General features: G+C 25.9%; 1 protein-coding gene across 1 annotated transcript in view; it reads right to left on the reverse strand.

Annotated features, from left to right (window-relative positions):
• The window catches only part of LOC112595919 (semaphorin-1A), a 163,030-nt gene that overhangs the window by 40,946 nt on the left and 97,755 nt on the right, over nt 1–24,329 (reverse strand). The window contains exons 3-4 of the mRNA XM_025341315.1: nt 15,499–15,595; nt 4,797–4,842 (exon numbers count right to left, since the gene is read on the reverse strand). Of these exons, the coding sequence (XP_025197100.1) occupies nt 4,797–4,842; nt 15,499–15,595 (143 nt within the window). The remainder of the gene's footprint in view (nt 1–4,796; nt 4,843–15,498; nt 15,596–24,329) is intronic.

The following is a 24,329-nucleotide window of genomic DNA, read 5'->3' on the forward strand; positions in this document are numbered from 1 at the left end:
ATATACGCTAATTTACTTTTTTGTGCTCACGTTCAAAAAAAAATGTCTTCACAGAACGCCGTAAACGATATCGATTACACACGCCTAAACAAACCATGCCTATTATATACATATACCTACATCCATTTAATTGATAGCGATTTTCCCTCTTTCCACCGTCTACCAAAGCGACCGTAACAACGCGTAAACAATACGGTGCGATATGATGATAATAATAATAAAAAAAAAATCAAAATAAAAAAATCGGTCTAATGGATTAATTTGAACTTTTAACGACAATGTCCATATACACACGAGATAGCGGCGATCGTGTATTATTATATTTATTTTACCCGTAACCCCTCTTCTCTTCCCCTCACACACACACACATACACGGCGATTTTGAACTCTCGACAGGCCGGCTGGATGGTCATCCAGCACTGGGGATGAAGAGGTCGAACACAAACATTTGCATTCCATGTTGACAATATTCACGCTGACACTCGTACACGCGCGTTCACCCATAAGTACATTACAGCGACATTATATTTATGTGAAATGTGCACACACAGCCACCAATTCTTCCCTTCCGGTCGTCGTCACCGCGAACACTGCGCTCTGTGTCCATTTAGTGGGGAAAAACGGTTTTTGGACGGGTTTGTAGTGAGTGGGTAATGGTGGGGTGGCGAGGAATCGAAAAGGCCATCAATTATGCGTGAAACGTGCGCTTTATATGTATTTGCTCCTCGTCCCCTGCCAACTATATCTGGTGCACGAGTGAACGGTCAACGCCACCACAGCCGACGCTGCCGACGACGAAATTAATGCGACCGACGAGACAAATGAATGACATTTTACCATTATGGAATTCGATGAACAAAAAAAAAAAATTCAAACAGAGAACAAAAATATTGGGAAAATTGTATACAACTAGGTCACCTCACTAGAGTGTATACTAATATATATATGTGTGTGTGTGTGTGTGTGTGTGTGTGTGTGTGTGTGTGTGTGTGTGTATGTGTTTATGTATATGTCTACAGTACAACGGTTGTATACGATATTTATTACACGTGTTTATGTATATAATTCGGGCGTACGAAATACGTGCGTGAACGCATTGCCATAACACGAATAAAATTGTTTAACAATGACGACCTTATATAATAAATACCATAAATAGTTTTCTAGTATAATATTATACATTTTATGGAAATATCACATATTATATAATTCCCAAAGTTATTTATGATTGTCGCGAGACTAAGAAATAATAATGATATTACTATAACTGACTGCAATAGATTAAGATCAGCTGAATATTGTTTATAGATAATTCTTGTTTAAAAATGTACGAGTAGTTATTTTCGAAATACAGAATTGTAAAAATCGTTGAATTTTAATATGTAATAGAATATTATTATTTTAAACAGATTGTTATATTATAACTATGTTATACGGATAGTGATTAGTTCATTATTATCAAAGTGACTAAACATGGAATCAATTAAAATATTAAAACATTTTATTTTTGATTCGAAGCAAAAACTACGTAAATCGACATTTATACTTTATGCATATTACATAATTCAGGATTTTTTTTTTTTGTTTTGTTTTTTTTTTTATCGTCAATTATATATAGTACCAATGTAACTACAACATATTCCCATAAAATATTGAGATGTAATAGATAATATAAGAGGGTTCATAAAAATTTAGCAAATGTATAATATTGTTAACTATGTACGGTTTCAACAAGGCCACAACCAATGTAAATTTATCCCCCCTCTCGGTCACATTAGAGTTGTTATTTTCGATATTAACTGGTTAAAGAAAACTAATAAAAAGTGAAACATATAAAAAAAAAATTTTTAATTAAAATTTCTGCTTCCATTAAATAATTTACAACAAAAAGAAGGTGGATTCTTATTTGAAAAACAGAAATATTTACCTCCACTAGATACTTTTTAAGTACTACATAAGATATCAAAAATCTGAAAATATAGTCTTAAATTATATTTAAAAATTCTAAAAATCATAATTTGAACAAGTTTATAACAAAATAAAAAATTAGAATGAGCATTCTTAGTACTCTGAATAATAAAATTTATATACTATATACACATATAGGTACATTATATACATAATACATAATATATGTATCGGTCAATACATAAATCAGGAAAAGTTCTGTATTTGTTTGAGTACCTCTAACATCAAACTATATAAATCAAGCTCTAATTTATAAGGAGATGTTAACACTGAAAAGTATTTGATTTTATGATCTCAGTAAACATCCTTTCTATTACTAAAATTCGCTACGTACAGTTATGAACGATTATTCAATGTGACATGACGGTAATGGTTTCGCTTAAGTTATAACTTCCGTCTTATAATTTGTTTTCATACATTTATAACTACTATCATGACATGTTATAAAGTCGAACGTTGTATTTCAATCAAAAACGGTACCTAAATCTTGGGAAAAAAGTTAAATAAAATTATACCATAATGAAAACACGAGAGAAACCCGATCTATGATTGATAAAACTTTCTCTTCTTAAACTTTAAAGTTTTGACAGTAATTTTCTTGACATATATGTTTACAAAAACATCAATATAATGTCTCAAATCGCGAATGTATATTCAAAACGTGAGACTATACCTAATATGTATAACAACAAAACGATTTCGAAAACTTCCATTAGCGGCGCCTTTCTGCGGGATAATATAAAACGATCGATTCTGCTTAAGTTTGCCCAAACGTCGAGTTATCAATGCCGTTTTTTTTTTTTTTTTTTATCAAACGATAATACGAGAGCGAATCGACTGCAGTGAGCACAATAAAACCCGAAGTTATAAGAACAAGATACTGTGGAGGTTGTTATTGTTGGCACAGTGAAAGCGATCGTTTGTAATATCCGGAACGATAGAGTAACTGCATACACTATGCCTAACGTTTTAAAGAGCTGGATCACAGTGATAAAAGGTCGGCGTAAAAACAAAATGGCCGTCTACGGTCAGTATAAAATCGGACGACAAAAACAGTGAACGACATAGTCGGAGACCGTTTGCTCCCAATAATCGACCACCGTCAACCTTTCCGAGTGACCGATTTTTCTCCATGTCACTGCATCTCTGCAGCAGAATATATATATATATATATAAATAACAATAACAACAATTTCGTCGTAAGCTCGTTATTTCCAGATCCTGACCAAAGGGATACTATATACGAGTACATGTTTATATTTGTATGTATACAACGCTTTATTATGATATTATTCTCTCGAATTAATACCAATTGTCTTTTGCGTGTACGCAAACGTGTTATTATCGTTATTGCAATGGCTATTATGATTATTACTGTTTTTATGTGTGCGCAGTCTCTTTACGCACACGATTAAATTCCACCGCCAACGTACCTACACGTAATTTAACAAAATAAAACGTTCATAACAAAGAGATAACTATCATTTTAATACGCACGATACTTTTATTAAAGTCATCAATAAAATTTTAAAATTAGTAAAATGTAAGCAATGCTCATTTTAATGACTTGAAAAAATTGTAAAATAAAATTAAAAACACTTTATAAATTCACGAGACCTAATCAGTACGTTAAGTATTTAAAAATACGTATACAATAATCTATAAATTATTAATGGCCTACGTTTGGCTGATGATCTTACAGTAGATATACACCGATCGGCTTTAACTACAAAATATAGGTAACTAATGAATATAAACCACGAGGTTAATTGTATAACATAAAAAGTATTTTAAAATATATTTTATAATGTTTATATACGTATATAGACCGGATTTGTTAGGTTATTTGAATCACTCTGTACAATGTTTTCAGTCCGTCGCGATCGATAATACGCCCCCTTCTCCTAGTAGTTAACGTCTCAAGACGATGTTGCCAGTTGAGTATTTTCGAACGCACAAAAATCCGTATGCAACTACTTATTCGTTACCCAAGTTTTATTATTCTCATTTTTTTTTTTTTTTTACCAGCTAATACTACAATTCATTCCTTTTTTTAAGTAATCATATAAAAGGGACCTAATAAAAGTATGAATAAAGTATTATATCTTATATTTCAATATTATAATAAGTACTAAATACTTTCACGACATCCAAAGGCATATAAGTAATCTATATTTGCCAAGTATTGTAATGATTAAATTTAGTTAAATACAAAAATAATTTATACTGTAACAATAATTCAACTTTTTAAACGTATATATCATAATAAAATATGTTCTATACTTAATTAGTAGAAAAAATAATGGAATACATTGAAGTTAAAAATTATTCTTCATAGTTATGTGAGTATGCCTTTATATTAATTTGTTCAGATCGTAATTTATTTATGATTTCATATAATAAAATAACCTACATATAACTCAACGGTATAATTTAGCATCACAAAAAAACCTTATTTTAATTCGTTTATGTTTGTACAATACTTTGAAAAGCCAAAGAACTGGTCGAATACGTTTAATAACAATATGTCAAACCGTATCCTTGCATATGGTATCAACAGAATATTAACTAATATGGTTTTTTTCGTGTATTATTTAACTTTTTTTTTAATCATTAGCTATGAAATGATGATTATTGTTAATATTTATATGATAAAAATTGTCCACAAATGAGTTAAATGATACGATTTATCAACAGAATATGAACGACACGTAAACGAAACTTAGCATATTCAATTCATAAAATGCAATACGATTTCTAAAAGCTTAATAAAAGTATCTCATATATATATTTTTTAAATGTATTATGGTAGTAAAATAAAACTCACTTGATTTTCCGACAGATCAGCCAAACTTATGTTATACACCGCGTTTCTATAAAAAAAAAAAAAAATATTTCAATTATTTTCTAATTAGTTCAATATTAAAAAACATTTTTCATAACCCTATTATTTCATAATATATTACATTAATTATTTTGAAAAGTTTTATAACTATGTTATAAATACAAACTCTTTGCATGATCTATCTTTGCCAAACTATAATTTATATTAAAAAATAATATACCCACACCTATTAATAATTCATTTTTATCTTTTTCAAATATTTATATATAATTAACACAAACTATTTTTATTTCAATTTTAAAATAGATATTATATAATAAAAATTGATTATAAGCAAATAGTTTAGCACCATTTAATTTTAAAAATAATATATTTTTATTTTTTTAATACCTTATTTTATTTTTAAAATTATATTGTTTACGTTAATTATATTAACAATAGTAACAACAAATATTTAAAATAAAGTTAAGATGCAATGAATACAGTTTATTGTACTCGTAAATTTTGGATAATGGATTATTTTTTAAAAACATATGCTAAAATGTTGGTTAAACTCAAAATGTCATACATTATCGTTAAACTGGAACTGAACACTAATAAAGTATAAAACTACCTAAACTTTAGACCTAAAAATAAAATAATTTTAAATAGTTTACTACCCTAATTTAACTATAATCAGTGTTTACGTACTGTGTATCTATATATAATCAAACATATCAAGTTTTTTCAATAACAAATTGCTATAGTTTATATATTTGAAAAAAAAGTTTTGAGTTAAATAAACATACATAACCAAATCAATTATATCATCAAAAGCAAATTTATGTAAGTAAAAAAAAAAAAAATTTATAATTATATATTATGCACTATCCAATTTAAAATTACAATATTTACTGAAAAAAATAAATATTATTGAAATTATAAAAAACACATTTAATAATTATAGTAAGATTAATAAAAGGATTTAGACGACAAGCTGGTTTTATCTAATACACTCAATATCATCTGTATAAAACCAATATTCGACCAGAAGCCTTTTTTCCCGTGAGATCCAATTATCAGAAGCCGATCCAGTAAAGGTTTAGCATATGTTGTATGCACTATGTAAGGTATAAGCAATATTGGCTATAAGTTTTTGGTGGCAAGGGATTTCTTCGCTTGGGGACCTCCCAACGCTCGTAAGATTGTTATTTTCACTTTTTCAATCGAACACCCCTTATTTTGACCAAACTCCAAAGCAAATAAAACAATATATAAAACATAAATTCAACCCATACACATACATATACTTTATAATATACACTAGGTAATAATTATGAGCAAAAGTCACCCAAACCCCATGGGGTCAGGGTGACACGGCAACTTTTTGGGAGACGTTATTGATTAGGTTATATACAGGGTGGATCCTGGTGTATTACACTGCTAGATAAATATGTGCTACAGTCGTAAACATAACTATCCTCCCTGTAATATAGTTTGTATTCTTTCACGTATCGTAAGTCCACCACATGTTTTTAATATTATAAAGTAACAAGAAAAGGCAGAAATCTCCACTTCGATATGACAGAAAGACTGATTGAATTTGAGGGTAAAAACTGAGAAAAATTGTGTAATGTCATCAAAGATTATCCTTGAATGGATTTTTCAGTACATATAAACGCATATTTTATAATTATATTACGATCCTATAGTACTTAAGACTTACAGTATTTTATATTTGAAAATTCTACAATTTTCATTGATTTTTTTCAAATGACATATTAAACGAATTTAAACTATTAATACAATTATTTATTCAATCATTAAATAAAATTTTTGTTCTATACATGGTTTTCAGAAAGTTTTAATAAAACAATTAAGGCAATAGTCAATGTTAATATACTGCAGATTGATTATTTTAACAAAAAATCTTCGTAATCTCAAAAACTAATAACGTTATTGAAGAAATAATATATTTTTTAAGTTTTTATTTTTAGAATGATAACTGGGGTTAGGATGTTTATGACCTTAAAAACGCTAAAAAATGTATGCAAATATGCACAATAAATATCAAAATATGCCCTTAAAAATAAATAATTATGTCTTTTTAAAATTAGTTTATTACTAATCCAAAATATATTCTTAGTTAATTTACAACTATTTTTATAACTTTAAACTTAAATACAAATATGAAATTTTTGAAATTAAAAATATAGGTACTTAAATATTATTTTGTTTTTATTCAAAATACACAAATATACATACAAATGCCTAGATTTATTGTCACTATTTTTTTTTTGTTTCACTTTTGATATAATTTCTCTATATTGACTTGAACGATAAGGGTATTTTTAAGGTTTTCAAATAGAAACTTGCGTCAGTTGTCGAATAATACATTTTTGTAAGTTGAAAACTCCGTCCAACATCAACAGATGTGATGGGCGCATATTTAAAATGTACACATTCATCTGCTGTTAGTTCAGCTGGTAAAATGTGTATTGAAGTTTCATTTCCATCAAATATTTCAGCAATTTTTAATATTATTTTGATACCCGGATTTTTGTTCAAAACACACTTCATTTTATTTTTAATAATTTCTCTAATATGGTTTTGTACATTTTCCAATGATTCTTCAACGTTTTATATAATTTTAAGCGATTCAGTTAATAATAATCCACTGATTTCTAAACGAGTTATTTTCGTTGATAAAAAGCAAAAATAAGCTTTTACATAAATTAAGTTGGTTTCTAAATTTTATTTTTCAAAAACTCGTTGAACGTTTGTAATGCAAATTGCATCTTAAGAACTTAATTTGGAAATAACTGATTTAAGACCATTATAGATTTCGCAATAATAGTAACTGCTGATAACCGCGTGCCTAACTTGGTCAAAATAGGGTCGGGGGGGGGGGGGGGGGGAATGGAACTCCCAGTAAAATACTTTTAAAACTTTGAATATGGTCATGTTATTTAAGAAAAATTTTTTTACAATTTCATATAAGATCAATTACTTCTGAGAATTTGCCTCTAATTTTTTCTGCGACTCACTCGGTGTAACGCATGAGCCATACACGTTAGATGTTAACATTTTGAATACAATACTTATATAGTTTTTCTAGCTTTTATCATATAAGACGCAGCATCAGTTAAAAAAAGCAAAATATTTTCTCGTTGTATGCCTTCTGGCCATAATAAAAGCATATAATTTTCGAATAGTTGAACAATTGTTTAATGGTATGTCTTTTCTAAAATTTCGGAGTTTAGTAAACAAGTTTTACTGGGTTTATTAATTTCCAATATTTCAATAATTACATTGCCAACAAATCTCCGTCTGTATCCGTATTTTCGTCGATTGAAATCCATATTTTTTTATTCCCAACATATTTTCTGATTTGAACCATTTTATTAATGTAACGTTGATTTAAATAATTTTGGTACAACGTGAACTCATTTTTTGTATGTCGTATTTGATATATTTTTCAATAAAACATCGTAATTCTACGTTGTTCAATTTATTTAATGGTATATTAAATGATAAAAATATTTGACAAAGTTCTTCATTGAACGATGATTTTTTTTTAGTGTCCGAAATAAATATCTGTGTTGTCACCTTATAAGTCTTCTTGCGTTGTAACACCCTTACATGTTTTCCATTTACGATGTGTTGTTTTATTGTAATTTTATTTTTCTGATACAATTTTGACTCCATATAGTTTACACAATATCACTAACCCATCGTTGAAAATATATCCTCACCAAACTCCACACTAAATTTGTGAAGTCGAGCAGTATTGGTACATTTTTAGTGCACTTTTGGCATTTTTAGTGAAAATAAAATGCGTACCTATCTATACTAAAATAATTGAATAACACTTTCCGTGGCACACAATACACTCAACTAAAGATTTTATAATGTAAATCATTATGTCTTATCGGCATCACCACACTATCGCGATTAATCGATTAATAAACGTAGAATTAAATAAAGATAAATAGGTAATAAAGATAAGTTAATAATATTATAAACGATATGTTTTTTCGTTTTTGTAACCACCAATGCCTACCTATAGGTATATATTCATGTTTATATTATATTTAAGTTATTTTTTTTTTTGGCGAAATATGCGTTTATTTACAATTTTTTTCAAAATACCTATGCATTTATTCATAAAAATTCTTAAATATGCAAAAAATATGCAAAATAAAATTGAATGTATCTGATTCTATGACATACAAAACGAGTTTATTACTGGGTTTGCAATGTGTACGAAAAAAAGAAAAAATATGCTAAAGTCATTAACATCATAACCCTGATGATAACATAATATATTTTATGTATCTTATAGGTACTTTTTTCAAAAGATACTATTTGAATGTATTGAATGAATATAACGTATGTATTTATATTATTAAACATAATCAATTGAACAGTTAGTCTCTAAATAATATACAAACATATCAACGAGATCGTTATTTTACATTATAATGTTATTAACATATTTATAAATTACATTCACATCACATCTTATTTACGATAAATTATTTTGTATGAACCAATATTCATTTACACGCATCTACTACTCTGCGTTTGTTTGAACGCAGGATTATTCTATTACAAATGGTTCAAAAGCTCCTGTAATATACCTAGACAATTTACGTTAGTAAGAAAATTCAATGTCGTATAAGCACTGATGACACTCTTCAGAGATAACAGCCTACCCTATAAACCATTCCTTTATATTCAAGTGGCTTTGGTTATTACCTGACCAAAATTTTCAAAAGGGAAAATACCTCATAAAAGACATTTTCCGTTTTCAACAAATGATTATATGCCGTTCATTTGTCGCTCTAACGAGGCGTGCTTTTGTTCAAACTCTATTCTGCTGTCCTTTACCAATATCAAAAAGCAACACATATAGGTAATGGACTTGGGGTTCATTTGTTTTTCGCCTAACGAGACAAATTTTGAAATCTATTTTTAGTACATATGTATTAAGTTTCATACATAAACAAATAAAAATAAGATGCGTACTTGTTAGAATAAATATCATACTTAAGTGGTATTTTTTTTATGTTGTTATACCAAATTATAGAATTTTTTGAAACATAGAACATTGAATTGTATACAAATATTTAAAAAAAAAATATTAAGTTAAAATTAATTACAATAATAAATATGTTTAAAAAATGTTGTTTTAATATAATTAGTATTTGGATGTAATAATAAATTACAATAATCTATATACATAATAGTTTTGTAGCTAAGTAGTACTTAAAAATCAAAATTAAAGTAAACAATATAAAATCCATTTTATTTTAAAAATATATTATGTTACTATATATATTTTAAATGTATTATCAATATTCTAGTCTTTTATGGTAACAACTAAACACTAATGTAAATTAAGTATCGATAGTTTATGTAGAACAATCTAAATATAAATAAGAAATAATGTCTACTAAGATACAATAATGAAACAATATTTATTTATCTTAGAAAATATTATAAAAGATTATAATTAGGTAGGTAAATCAATTTATTTTGAAAAAAATAATATAAAATGTCAAGTTAATAATAATTATAATAATAATGTACTTTTCTAAAAAATATATTTTTTATACTATAGCTTATTTAAAATAACTACCTTAATAAATGATAATTCAATCCTAGGATAATTTTATATTATACCCATAATTAATCTCCTACATTACTCAACTATTAACATTATTTAACAATCAATTCATCACTATTGATTTTCGATCTATTTTGCACAGAAGGCTCGATTATTATGTGTAAATTTGTTTTTTCTAAACAAATTGATTAGGAATAAGGCTTACATTTATTGTTACAATACAATATTATACAATATATTTAATAACTTCTTCAGTGATAATTAAAATAATGAATTCGAATTCCATTATACGCTTAAGTTAAAATAATGCATTTTACAATTATGTTAAAACAGGATCATATAGATTTCAATTATGTTAAACTGATAAAAAGTAATATTAAATTATTATTAAATTTACTTTTAACTATATATTCATAAAATTAAAAGATATAACATAACTTGAAGAAATCACTCCATGACATCACCGGTAGAATTTAAAAAAAACACATTTCAATATACATTATACAACCCAATTAAACTTTTGTACAATTATTAAGATTATGTGAGTAGATTACTTGATTATTAAGAACTTGAAAGTCCTTTTTAAGAACTGGCAAACTTTCAAAATATTGTTTTTAAGATTATGGTTTATGCCCCTATAACTAATTTTAATTTTAAACATTTAAACTTCAGAAAAGAGAAATTTGAATTGATGGATATATTATATAATACAATACGCAGAGATAAAATAACTTCTGGTGCAGAAGTTCTGCAATGTACCACCCCGTCCATTTAAAATTAATACTCAAAAAGTTCATTGTCAATATTTAATTATAAAACATTATAATTTATATGAAAATGAGAGAAAAACTAAAATAAAATATTCAGATTGACATATTATCAGAATTTTATACTTTTTATAGAAATAACGAAATAGAAAACTAATTACAATGATAAAAATAAAATGATATAACACAAATTATCAAAATGAAATATGTGCTATACTTATGAAAAAAAAAACTATTATTTAATCTTCTAATTGACGTAAGCTATATATTTATGATTTTATTTATTAAAATAAGATAAATAAGCAAAAAGTTATCAAGGCCCTTATCAAAAAAATATTCTAGATACGAAAAACCGGAATTTCATATCATTAAATATACTATATGCATACATACATAAAAAAAATAAAAATAGTATTTTTAAAACATTAAAAACGTATAGTAATTTGTTTGAATTTATAATAAGCGTGAAAGAGCATTGTAACGAAACTGTTTCTTTATAATATTAATTAGGCTAATATAAGTTTACTGGATAAAAAAAAAAAATTTTAAAAAATAAAGACATCCATGCTTAATACAGTTTAAGAGTTTAAGTTTATTTAATATAATTATACCTTTCTCCGTAGGTACTTAAATAATAATTTATTATTATAAAATATATGCGTACTATAACAATTAAATAACGTTTTAAACTATAGTTAATACAATAACAACGGATAAAACAATACTAAAGATCAACAAGCCAAACGAAACAGAGAACACTAAATTAAACAAATTAAGAGTTTTTTAGTAAGAAATTAACAGAAAATTTGAGCTAAGCATGAACAAAAAATAAATGGTTTTAACTGTAAAATAAAAAAAAGAACATCCAACTGGTATATAAAACAAAAACCAAAATAAGGACTGAAAACAGTAAGATAAAAAGTTTGTTCAAAGTCATTAAAATAAATATCAAACAAAATTAAAATGAATTTAAATATATTATAACATCAATAAATAGGGCAAAAAAATTAAGAAAGCAATCTTCTAAATCTGAAAATATTAACAGTACAGTCATTAATACTGAAAAGTGCTGCAAAATAAATGCTAATTCTAAGGTATCATAATATAACTCATTTTTTTTTTAATTATATAACTATTACCATTAAATGTTCATTCTTTTCTTCTTGAAATTATATTTTTGGCAATTTGAGACTTCTTTTGTGCGAACTGTTACTTTTAATCTTTTGATCTATACTTTTCAAAATGCATTAAAAGCCCCCTTTTCGGGTGTGACGTGCTTGTATGGATAGGCAATTAGCAACGCCGTCCACGGGGCATTCTACGGACAGTTAATGATCACCACAGATATTGAGAGTTATACGATAAGGGTATGAGAAGGGAATGGCAATTACTGAAGAAACTGATCTCCACTATGCTCGTTGCCCACGGCGAGTACGTGTTCAGGATTCCGAAATTTCGGACATGTATCATATACGTACGACCAATTCTGTAGATTGCATGGGATTTCGATGATCCCACATTGACGATGAAAGCACACAATAATAACAATAATAATAATAATATGAAACATATTGTATAAGCCGAGATCGGGAATCGACTAAAACACGTTGTCACATTTAACGCAGATATAGTGACGGCGATTATTTGCCAGGATTATTTGGGTACGCTGTGAATTCCAAAACATTATCCATGGTGTTTTCGAAAGAGGTGTATAGCCATTAGGGGAAAAAAGTTTTTTAGGTGTGAACACTGAGATTTCATGAATAATTCTGATCGTACAAACGTGTTACAGCAATCATTCTAGTAAATATCTTTCACCAATAAATTGCGTTCAACAAAATCCAAAAATAATATAAAACTGCTTACATATAATTTCAACTAAAACTATCAAAATAAATGTTAATAGTGTGAACTAAAAAGACATTATAACAACGAACAGTTGAAAAATACATCATGCTCAATATAGAAACAGAACAATATGAGACATTTTTTGTTGACATTCGATTGCCAATATTCATTATGCAACAAAAAATAGTCATTTTTTATTTTAATTACAAAATTAATATAATATAACCTTTGTTTGTGATTTTATATTGTAATATAATGAATAAAGTTTTATAGTATTTTAAGCTTTAAAATATTTAGAATATAAAATATAACTAATATTTAATTAAAAATGATGAACAAAGTAAAATTTTACATTTAAAATCATGATTTAAATGATTTAATTCATTAAAAACTATTTTGGAACAGAAGGTGAAATTAAAAAAATATATATATATAAATTCAATGGAAATATTTTAAAATATAGTGGACAATATACGGTTGGAGTAACTGTAAATTATTCCAAGCATATTGTCCACAATATTTTGAACATTTTCGTTTCACATATTTATTTATATAATTAATAAAAAGGTATCATAACTATTTTAAAAATATAATTTTAATTTTAATTTAATTTCTTTCTTCAGGTCTTTATCCGAACAAAAAATAATAAAAGTAAATTGCTAAACACGACTGGGTATACGAGTATATTCATAAAAATTAATAGAAATATCTTAAAAATATTTTTTTACTTTGTCGAATTACATAAAATAATTCACTAAATGTATAGAAATCAAATCTAAAACAAGATACTTAAGTACACACTAAGTATAGTTGTTATTTCTATTTTGGAAAATATATAATATTAGGATATAAAAATTAATATTGAAAAATATTAATAAAATCACGTAAATAAAAATATTCAATGAATAAACTCTGAATTATGAATTTAAATAAATACAGCTGTAATCTTATATAAAATGCATAGTATATAATATAATATATTAAAATGTCAATTTTTTTTTTTTTAAACTTTGAAAATACTTATTTATTATAATTATCAAAAACAAAAATAAGTTCAAAACGAACATTCGAAGAATAAATAAAAAATGTTTTAATATCATTTTGGTCCAAAAATAAATATTAAACTACCTAGTCAAAATAAACACTAAATATATTTTAAATGATTTAAATATGACTTAATAACTTTTTAATATTAAACACCGCATAAAGAATATTATTATCGATGATATTTTTGAGAGAACTTATAATAATTAACAAAAAGTGCGTTATACTTAAACAAATATTTATTTTAATATAAATTTATGTTTGCTTGAATATATATATATATATATAAATCAAGATTTACAAAATTATTTGGAGCTATAAATTCATTTCAACAGTTATAATATGATAATCATAATCTTCCATTAATGATTTTATTAACATCTCAATTTTGTTACAAAAGCTTGGAATTTATTTCTAAAATGAACATTTATTGTATTTCATTATTTTAAAGCATACAAATAATCAGTAATGAAAATAAATATGTATCTTATTCAAAAAATGTTATTCACGCAGAGATATTATACGAATGTTTTCATTACAAAAATATGAAAGTTGAAATAAATTGGAGAGGACGCTTTCACTTTTTACTTTACTCTAATGAAGAGTCTTTTCGAAGGTTTTTAAGCATAGAGAACATGTACATACTCAAAGAAAAGATGAATACACCCCCACGTAAATATAGTATATTACATTTGCTTACTATAAATATGTATTCATTTTGAACACAAATGTACGTTATTTCTTTTCTTAAAGAAAAAAAAAACAAGTAAATATTCTTATCACTAAATAGCATTTGAATTTCTACAATATTTGAGTTGAGGAAGAAAAACACTTTCTTATATACCTAAATATTTATTAATATACATAAACAACCTACAGGGGTATAAGGTAATAATAACTTAATATACTACATTTATATAACCTATTGTTATTTTTATATTAACGTACCATATTATAACTTGTATTTGTTTTAACATAATAATTACAAATTGAAAATACTAGACTTCATTTTAAAAATAAAATATTTTAAACTTCAGCTATAAAAATATTTTTTCCAAAAAAATATGATTGCAATTATTAATAAAAATGTACATTCTGTAATATTTTAATTTTTAATCAATATTTGTTAAGTCAGTTCAAAGTTGAGTTCACAAATTATTTTTTTGACATCTTATAAGCAATTCATCTTCAGTTACTTCTTAACTATTCAACACTATAACACTATAATATCGAACATTTAAAATGCACGAAATAAAAATTATGCATGATAAATATATACCATATATACTATAAGATAATAATAATCTAAGTACTTCGTATATTAGATTTTATAATTAAATATATTACCATGAATAAATTAAATTGTAATACGTAAATACCATTATAATTTTCTATATTATCATCAAAATATTACCTGGCACCGATCAAAATATTGTTGCCATCTCTCAACAAAGTTTTAAAGTAATCCGTGTGTGTGTTGTTACCGGAAAATATCCTACTATGTTCAGACACTGAAAAAATAAAAATACAATTTATTAGATACTTATTCATCGAAACAAACATAAATACGTAGAATAATAAATTAAATTAATTTTTTAAACTTAAATATAACAATAATAATAACTTGACATATTTTTTTTAATGGAAAATATTTTTTAAAATTATAATTTTATCTTGGACTTTCTTGCGGGATAAGTCTCATACAAAATACAATTTATACGTATACATTTCAATTTTCTGTCTTATTATATATATATTATTCTGTGTAATATTGAAATGTACTTTAATTATTCGTTAAACATACAAAAAAAAAAAAAAAAAAAAATCGTAATACACACGTACTTAATTTATAGTAAACCAAAGTTATTTGAAATGATTGTTACGATTTACGAATTCTCATTTACTCGTCCACGTCATTACGCACCACTGGAACGCTAATTTAGAATTTTTATCAAAGCTACAGTGATCGATTTTATAGTAGTAACACTATTATGGCCTACAACAATATCCACGCCAGACAATCGTTACCAACTGACGGCTGTATACGCTACATCAACTTTAAAATCGTATCTCAAAATAATGACCACGATGATTTCGTGCGTTAGATTTTTTGAATAATATGAATATAGAAATAGTCCAAATTCAATACGAAATCACATTTTTTCACAGAAATATGTACTGATACAAAGGCTTAGCCCATTGACAAATAACGACAAGGCAAATCGACGCCTTAAAATCGGGATACGTATGCAAAACCAAAAATAATATATTCTTATTTGAAATATATGTCACATTGCCGTCATCACCACCACCGCCACCACCACCTACACCATCACCACTACACAATCTACAACAATAACACGGGCATCATCATACTATAAATACCATTAATTCCATTGTCATTGAGACGCTTTACCTCTATCATTCTCTTTACATTTTGACTTTCGATATTTTCACAGAAACCGGGAACAATTATCAAATTATAATACTAAACTAAAGATTATTATAGTAGCTATATGCATAATACTAGCTTATATTTAGAGAGCTGCGCTCTGATGATATCATAATATTTATAACATTTCATGACAGTGGCAAATTTTTAAAAAGTATAAGTAAATAATAAATATTGTTTTAATATTGTCTATGATATATTTGATATGTGAAATGATTTAAATAAATACCAACATTTGGAGATTAAAAAAAATGTATATTCATACATTTAATTTTGAAAAGAAAAAATAACAGATTTCTCGTATCAATTTAACTATCTACATAAGAATCAAATAATAGATTATTAATAACGTATAAATAAAAACGCGTAGAAGCCGGTAAAAAAACTAATGAAGATATATAAATAAATATAACACAAGTACATAACGCTACCAAGTCTCACATGAACAATACTATTCAAATGTTTAATTATCTATTCGTATAAGTACTAGTTTACTAATGACAATTTTAAATATTTTTTTTCAAAATTATTATTACCCATTTTAACAGTAAAAATCGTAACGAAATTGCATAACCAAAGCGCCGTGTTAAAAAACTTTTTGGAAAATGTACCATCGACAATAAGAGAAAGTGAATTATTATTATAATAATTGATGTAATCGCGGCAGATTTTAAAACGCTAATACGAATAGATATGTTCATGTTAATTTAATAAATGCGTCATTCCAGCACAATACAAGTGTACCGTGAAAATAACAAAAATTAATTTGTTTTTACAGATGCTAGTGGAACGAAAGATTAATAAAATAACATAATACTGTGTATTGACGATGACTCGGCCACAATTGCCATTACATTAGTTAAAAAATACAAAATATTTTTCTTTATATTACAATAATTAAATAACAAAATTTTTAACCTTTAGATCAATAGAAGAAAAAAGTTGTATTTCATGATTTTTTATTTTCTATTTTATTTTATTATACTATGATATAAGCGCACCATGATTTAGATAAAATTTGATTAATGAATAAATAAATTTTAAAATGTATTTTTTTAAGTCATTAAGAACATAACGTAACTAATATGGTTCATGTGAAATATATTTTTAACTTTTTCAATTAATTTTAAACAAATATTTTTCAGCCATTGATGTAATTTTTAAATGATTTAATAAAATAATTTTAATCAAAAAATAATAATAATAATAATAAATAATTTAAATAAAACTATTGTTGTTTCCTCTCAGTTCGAGTGAATAAAAATATTATTTATTAAAATATATATTTAAAAATGAAAATTAATTTGCAAATTTATAAATTTTAAATTGAATTATGAAATAATAAACATTTTAAGTATTACATACATATCGTATACTCGTACATTATTCATGTTTTAAATCAATCAGTTTATATTATATTATAACAATATGCTGTTTCGTGTATTTTATTTTAATATTTGAATTGTATTATAGTTTTATACATTTAACGAGTGATATTATTTCTACAAATTGCATTCTGTCAGATATTCTAACCAGTAACCACACATGAAAATCACGGACAAAGATGGGATCTTAGCTGATTATTCAAGCGTAGTATGAGACGATTTTCGACACCCATTTGATTGTTCTCCATTCGTTTTAAAGTTTTCCAACCGAAAAAAGAAGGAAAAATCGGAGCCATCCCGTTTTTTTTCCTCTTTTCACAACTTGTATATCCGGTGACGATTTTTTGTCCACTATAAACCTTTTTATAGTGTATAGATTTTGTTGTTGTTCAATCCATCTAAGTTCTAAGTCTGCCAAGTTGTCTCATAAATATTACAACTTTGCTATCAACTATAGTACCAGATAACTATAGTATAATATAGTAAATGTCAGTACTACATGATACTTAAATGCAGACATAATAATAATTCCATAACTAAAATTATATTTATTTTACACATTGTATTAGTATAAATTAAGTGCAATATCTAATTGGCTGTATAGAACATAATATCACTAATATGTATTAATATCAAAATATCCATAAATAATAAAAAACATTTTTTTTTTTTTTTGTTAATACAAATTTCCTGACTGGTGTTATATTTCAAGCGTTTAAGTTTAACAATGATAAAGTTTTCTATGATCTCCAATTCGGTAAAAAAAAAAGTATTCTAAGAGTTTCGAACAGTTATCGATTTTATATTTTATTTATTTGGTATTTTTTAAGAAGTAGTTAAAAAAAAAAACATTCAGTGTTCACATTAGTATTTTAAACGTAAAAAAAATTACAATAAAAATACAAAAAAACTAAAATAAAACATTTTTTACCTAAGATAAATACATTGTATCAAAGTAATAATGTACTGAATATAATAAAAATAAATACACGATTTGTATGCTATACTAAAAAATGCTGGGTTATTGTAATTTGTGAATTTTTACAAGACGTCATGATAAACTATGATTGACATTGTATAATTCCGGTTTAAAAATATTTATAGAAAACATTTCTATTCGTCTAAATTTATTTTTTGTAACAAAAGGGTAATATATCACATCGGGGAAAATAATGATAATTTACCGAGAACACTGAACTATATTTACGGTAGTAGAATGAAATACAATGGCGTTTCTATTACCCTATCGCAGAAAAGTAACTATGCTTAGTGAAACTTTCAAGTTCAAAAACGAATACAAACGTTTATCTACAACTTTTTATATCTGCGTATTATACACCCGTATGTCCTTTAGTGAACGGCAACGATAAAACTTCCGTCCGGACGTCCGGAAAACGACATGCATCTGCCTCTTGGCAGATGCCGAATCATATATGGCGCGCACTAGATATATCTGAGCGCTGATGTAACGCAGCCCCTAGGGTTGGTTTTGATTAAATTCGGCCAATGTAGTTTGCTTTCTAAGCAAGCGCCATTCTCCGGCAATATGACAACGTAAAAAAAAAATGCTACGAGAACGATACAAAGGGAAAGAAGTGCCGATTGTACGGATGCCAAGGAATAGAAATTTGAGAGCTAACGTTTCGGATGTAAATGACTTGGCACTGTTGAGGCACTTATAAGAGTTCTTATGAAATAGACAACACCGACAGTGAGAAAAACATTACACACACTCGAGTGCACATGACATTTGATCTAATAGTAATATAATAGATGTTTTTGCACGACGAAATAAGTATAAGTCTAACTGCATTTAATACATTTAGTCAGATGTTCAACTGTCACATGACATTTTGAAAAAAATACGAAAACTGTGACTGTTGGTTAGGCCATTTAAATTAAAATCATTAAATTAATGTAAAAAGAAAAACCCTAATATCTAATAATTTACATAATTAATCAAAAAAATGCGTAATAATAATTTTTATTTACCTCTTTGTTAAAACAGCAGAAAAATATTCAAATTGCTTTACCTAAAAATGTAGGTATCTACACTTTCACATTGCTTATGATATAATAATAATTATTATAGTTAGACAAAATTTAGCAAAAATAAGAAAAAAAATATAATTTATTATACAATTATTTTATAAATAAGAGATTATCTAATTGTACATTTTATAAATATATAAAAAGGTGATTATCACACTGTAAGGTTGATTATTATGAAGACAACTTTTGCAGGATTTGTTTAAATTATCGATAATTATAGTTTTATGGTAATGATTATGTCTCAAAGTTGTTAAAATAATTATGCAATAAAAAATTGATGCTATTATTTTAATACTCAGCGGGATCATTATCTCAATATTTTAATGCTTTATATAATTATAACAGTTACTTTTCATTTTTCTGTCATAACTTGATTTACTTATCAATGAATTACTTTATGACCTATTAATACTAAATGTATTTATTAATGGATGAGAATAGTAAAAACAGATTTTAAATTCATCACAAAACAAAATACTAAATCTAACGCCATCACAATGACATCTTGTTTATTATGCTCAAAAAAGTTTTTGTTTAGGTTGTGGCTATTCATTTTTCAAATCTAAATTCTCCAATATCAGCTGTAACCATCCATTGATTCATTTGGCTAACGAGTCTGGTTGAGTATACTCCCTTATCGAATTTAAAGCATTGTAACAGATCTCCAAAGAGCACGTCATTTGTTAAAGATTTGAAGAAACAAATTTAGATATTACTGTGATGTAGTAACTAGGTCATTACTTTGAGAACATTAGTTATTTAAACAAGCATTTTGGTTGAAACGTGAATACTAACTATTTATGTATGTATACAAAAACAACTTTTCCACTACTTCTCGGCGCCTGTACTAATGGAATTGCATCGGGAATTCAAAAACGTAATCATTCTACAATTTGTTTTTAAGAACTCAAGTAATGCTGCATTAAATTATAGTCCTATAGTTGCGTACTTGTTAAACATTCGTCGTTTGCATCTGTAATACATCTAATCTAAAACGTATCTTAATAACAGTTAAACTCACCGATGTATGCGTTATACGTATATAAAGAGAGAGAAAAAATAAATTTTAAAAGCAATATTTTTAGTAAATCGAATACATTGTCATCGAATTTTGAGAGTATACTGAAGTGTAGCTACATCTAAATTGACATTTATATACGATTTGTCTTAAATTCTGTAAATGCAGTATAAAATACAAGCTATTACTTAGCCCACTGGTTTATTATCTTGCCATCATTTACAAAGATCTTAAAATTCAATACGATCAACAAAAACACTTTACCTGCACATATCATACTCCCTAACATCAGGCTAGTCTTTTTATGTCTACTTACACTATTCCGATCTTTACCAGCACCGTAAAACACCACCATAGAAAACACTGATATAAAAAAAACATTAATTTTATTAAAATAATTTATAATCATTGAACATTACGTATGTTCTCGGTTATCAAATAATATTATTCATTATTTAGTAAATATGTGTTGCAAAAGCTAAAAACTAGTAAAGTACGCTCGCCACAGATACTGTATTATTCTTTATGGAAAAGAGCACATTGTTTTACTAAAGTAATCTTACAATTATTTACGGATAATGTTCCAATTTAATATTATACAAAAATGGAAAATCCAGCTTAACATCTACGAAGAAACCGAGAATACTGACATATATAGGCTAGGCTGAATACAGAAAAATAAAATTATGTAACTGTTTTTTTAAAATTTCAATGAAAATTAACTACATCGTTTTTAATGTTTTATTTTTTTTAGTAAGCATATTTATTAAAAATCATTAAAACTAAAACTAAATATTTTTATTCACACACACACATAAATATATATATATATATATATAATAATGTTTTATTGAATATTTAATTAACACATAATATACATATAATACATTGTTTTACTTAATGCAGCAGTTCCTGTCCATTTTAATTAAAACATAAAATTATTCGACGTATATTTCAAAAGTAGGTTAACGTGAGGGCGTAACCTCAATTGTTCGTTAAATATAATAAATGCATTTAAAATTTAAAAAAAAAATAAATAAATACAAATAGAAGTTTTAAAACATATTTTTGAATGATAAACAAAAAGTTTTATTCCATCAGATTTTTTTACATATTTATAGACTCGATAAAGTTACCACCATAGTCTATTTAAACTTATTGATCGTCAATTTTATATATGTAAGAATGAATTTCAGCTAGCAAGCTTGCTACGTACGGGAGAAATGAAGGGAAATCGGCATGTAGAAGATATTTAAAAAGAAAAAAATGCTGTCAACCCTCAAATAAGGGGGAGAGAAAAAAGAGAGAATGTTAAGTACGAATAACTAACGTAAGAATGGAGTGATCGAAACATACAGAATGTTAATATGATATTTATTTGTAAGTATCGCAGGAACACTTTTCTTGGAGAATTCGGTTTTACAGGAATGCAATCATGTATTAAACATAAAAATGTGTGAACAAAAGCTATATCGATTTGCAATTAGAAGATTCTCTTTTGCATACGTAATTTACCAAATAAACTGTGCAATAAAAAAATAAATAAAAAAGAAAATTATGAAAAAAAGAGAGAAAGAAACGTTTAAAATTAAAAACTTCTTTTTATTGCGTATTGCCGATTCGTGATAAGAATTAATAACATTCCTTTCAAATACAATTTAAAAATATTTATTTGAGTTTCTTTTTATAACCGCCATACTTTTATTTTAGGTATAAATCAATTTATATGACTAGAAAATTTATATAGTGTTAATACTGAAGTTAATATAGGTACTAAAAGTTATATAATGAAAATTAAAGTAGGTAAACATAATTTTAGTAAAGTTTACGATCTAGTACAAAGAGGATATAAATTAGGATTTATCAAAGATAAAATAATTATGCATACTGCTAAACGAACCGAGCACTAAAAAAATCGATCTTATCAAATTAATTATAGGATCTGTCAAGTGAGATTTAAATAAACTATATATTTAGTACTAAAATAATATCAACCATTAAACGCTTAAAAGATGAAAAAATATAAATTCATCACAGTAATTAAACCAAGAAATGCTTATACATACTATTTCTCTCTTTAAATTAGGATTATAATATGTTATTCTTACACAGCTTTGAAACCACAACGATACACTCTCTTAATACATAATCCAACAGATAAAAAATCCCAAAATAAACCAATTTGATGGATATCAATGTAGAGCTGTAGGCTTAATTTATATACATAAACAAAAATTAAGGATGTCGTCTTTATACTCCTTATATAGTTGCAAGTGTTAAAACTAAATGTTTAAATAACTGTATCGAAAAAATGCATACGGTACTGTATGTCGATTTCGTTCAATCCCACCGTAAAGAGTTATCTGATTATAATTGTGTTATTTTGTTATAACCCCGTGTGAATGAAAGAAGAATATATGTAATTATTATATATTTATATATGTTAAAATACAATTTAATAATTCAAAAGTATAATTAATATACAAAATACAAATAAAATAAAAAATTGTTTTATGTGAAATTATCATATAATTCAGAAAAATGTTCAGTTATTCAAGCCTTTAATAAAATTATTTCAGTAATACGTAAACGGGTCTGCCACTTTAACAGTTATACCTCGTATCTATATACTCGTACCATTTAAATATTTTAATTTGTATATAATACGTCATTTGTATGACAATATGCATTATGCATTTCGCATTAATAATAATAGCTATCGGACATTAAATCAACTAAATTTACACTTGATCATTTGTTTTTCACTGCCATAATATATAATAATCGGTTTAAAATAATTAATAACTAAAATACTACACTATATGTTATAGTTCTAAATGTATATTATTTTCTGATTGCAAGAGTCTCTTCGACTATACTGCATTAATAAAAATAAAAAATAAAATTACATTAAAATTAACGTAATATTATAATATGCAGCTGAAGTAGATGATTGAGAAACTGCAAGGGAATAAACCATATATTTTGCAGTGATAAGACGAATTATTTTGAGGCTCTCGTATTATTTACAACTTTGTCTTTGTTTCCTTTCTCGAACTACCCGTTTGATATTGCATAAGCAGTAATTAATAATCTAAAATGGAAGACAACGACATTTAACTACAATAATAATTAGTGTTCCTCATTTCCCCAATGGCATTTAATCATTAGCTATTTCTTAGTCAGTAAATAATTAGTTAGCACGTAAATTATGGTAAAATAAAGCTTAATGTATTTACCAAAATATTTTATTTATTTACTTTTTTGCAATATTTTAGGGAGTTTATAAAATGTTTATAAATTTAGGTTTAATTTTAAAAAATTAGTAAATGCGTCTT

The sequence above is a fragment of the Melanaphis sacchari genome, unplaced genomic scaffold (genome assembly GCF_002803265.2).
Source record: "Melanaphis sacchari strain LSU unplaced genomic scaffold, SCAv2.0 Contig2_pilon_pilon, whole genome shotgun sequence".
In the NCBI taxonomy this organism is placed as follows: Eukaryota; Metazoa; Arthropoda; class Insecta; order Hemiptera; family Aphididae; genus Melanaphis; species Melanaphis sacchari.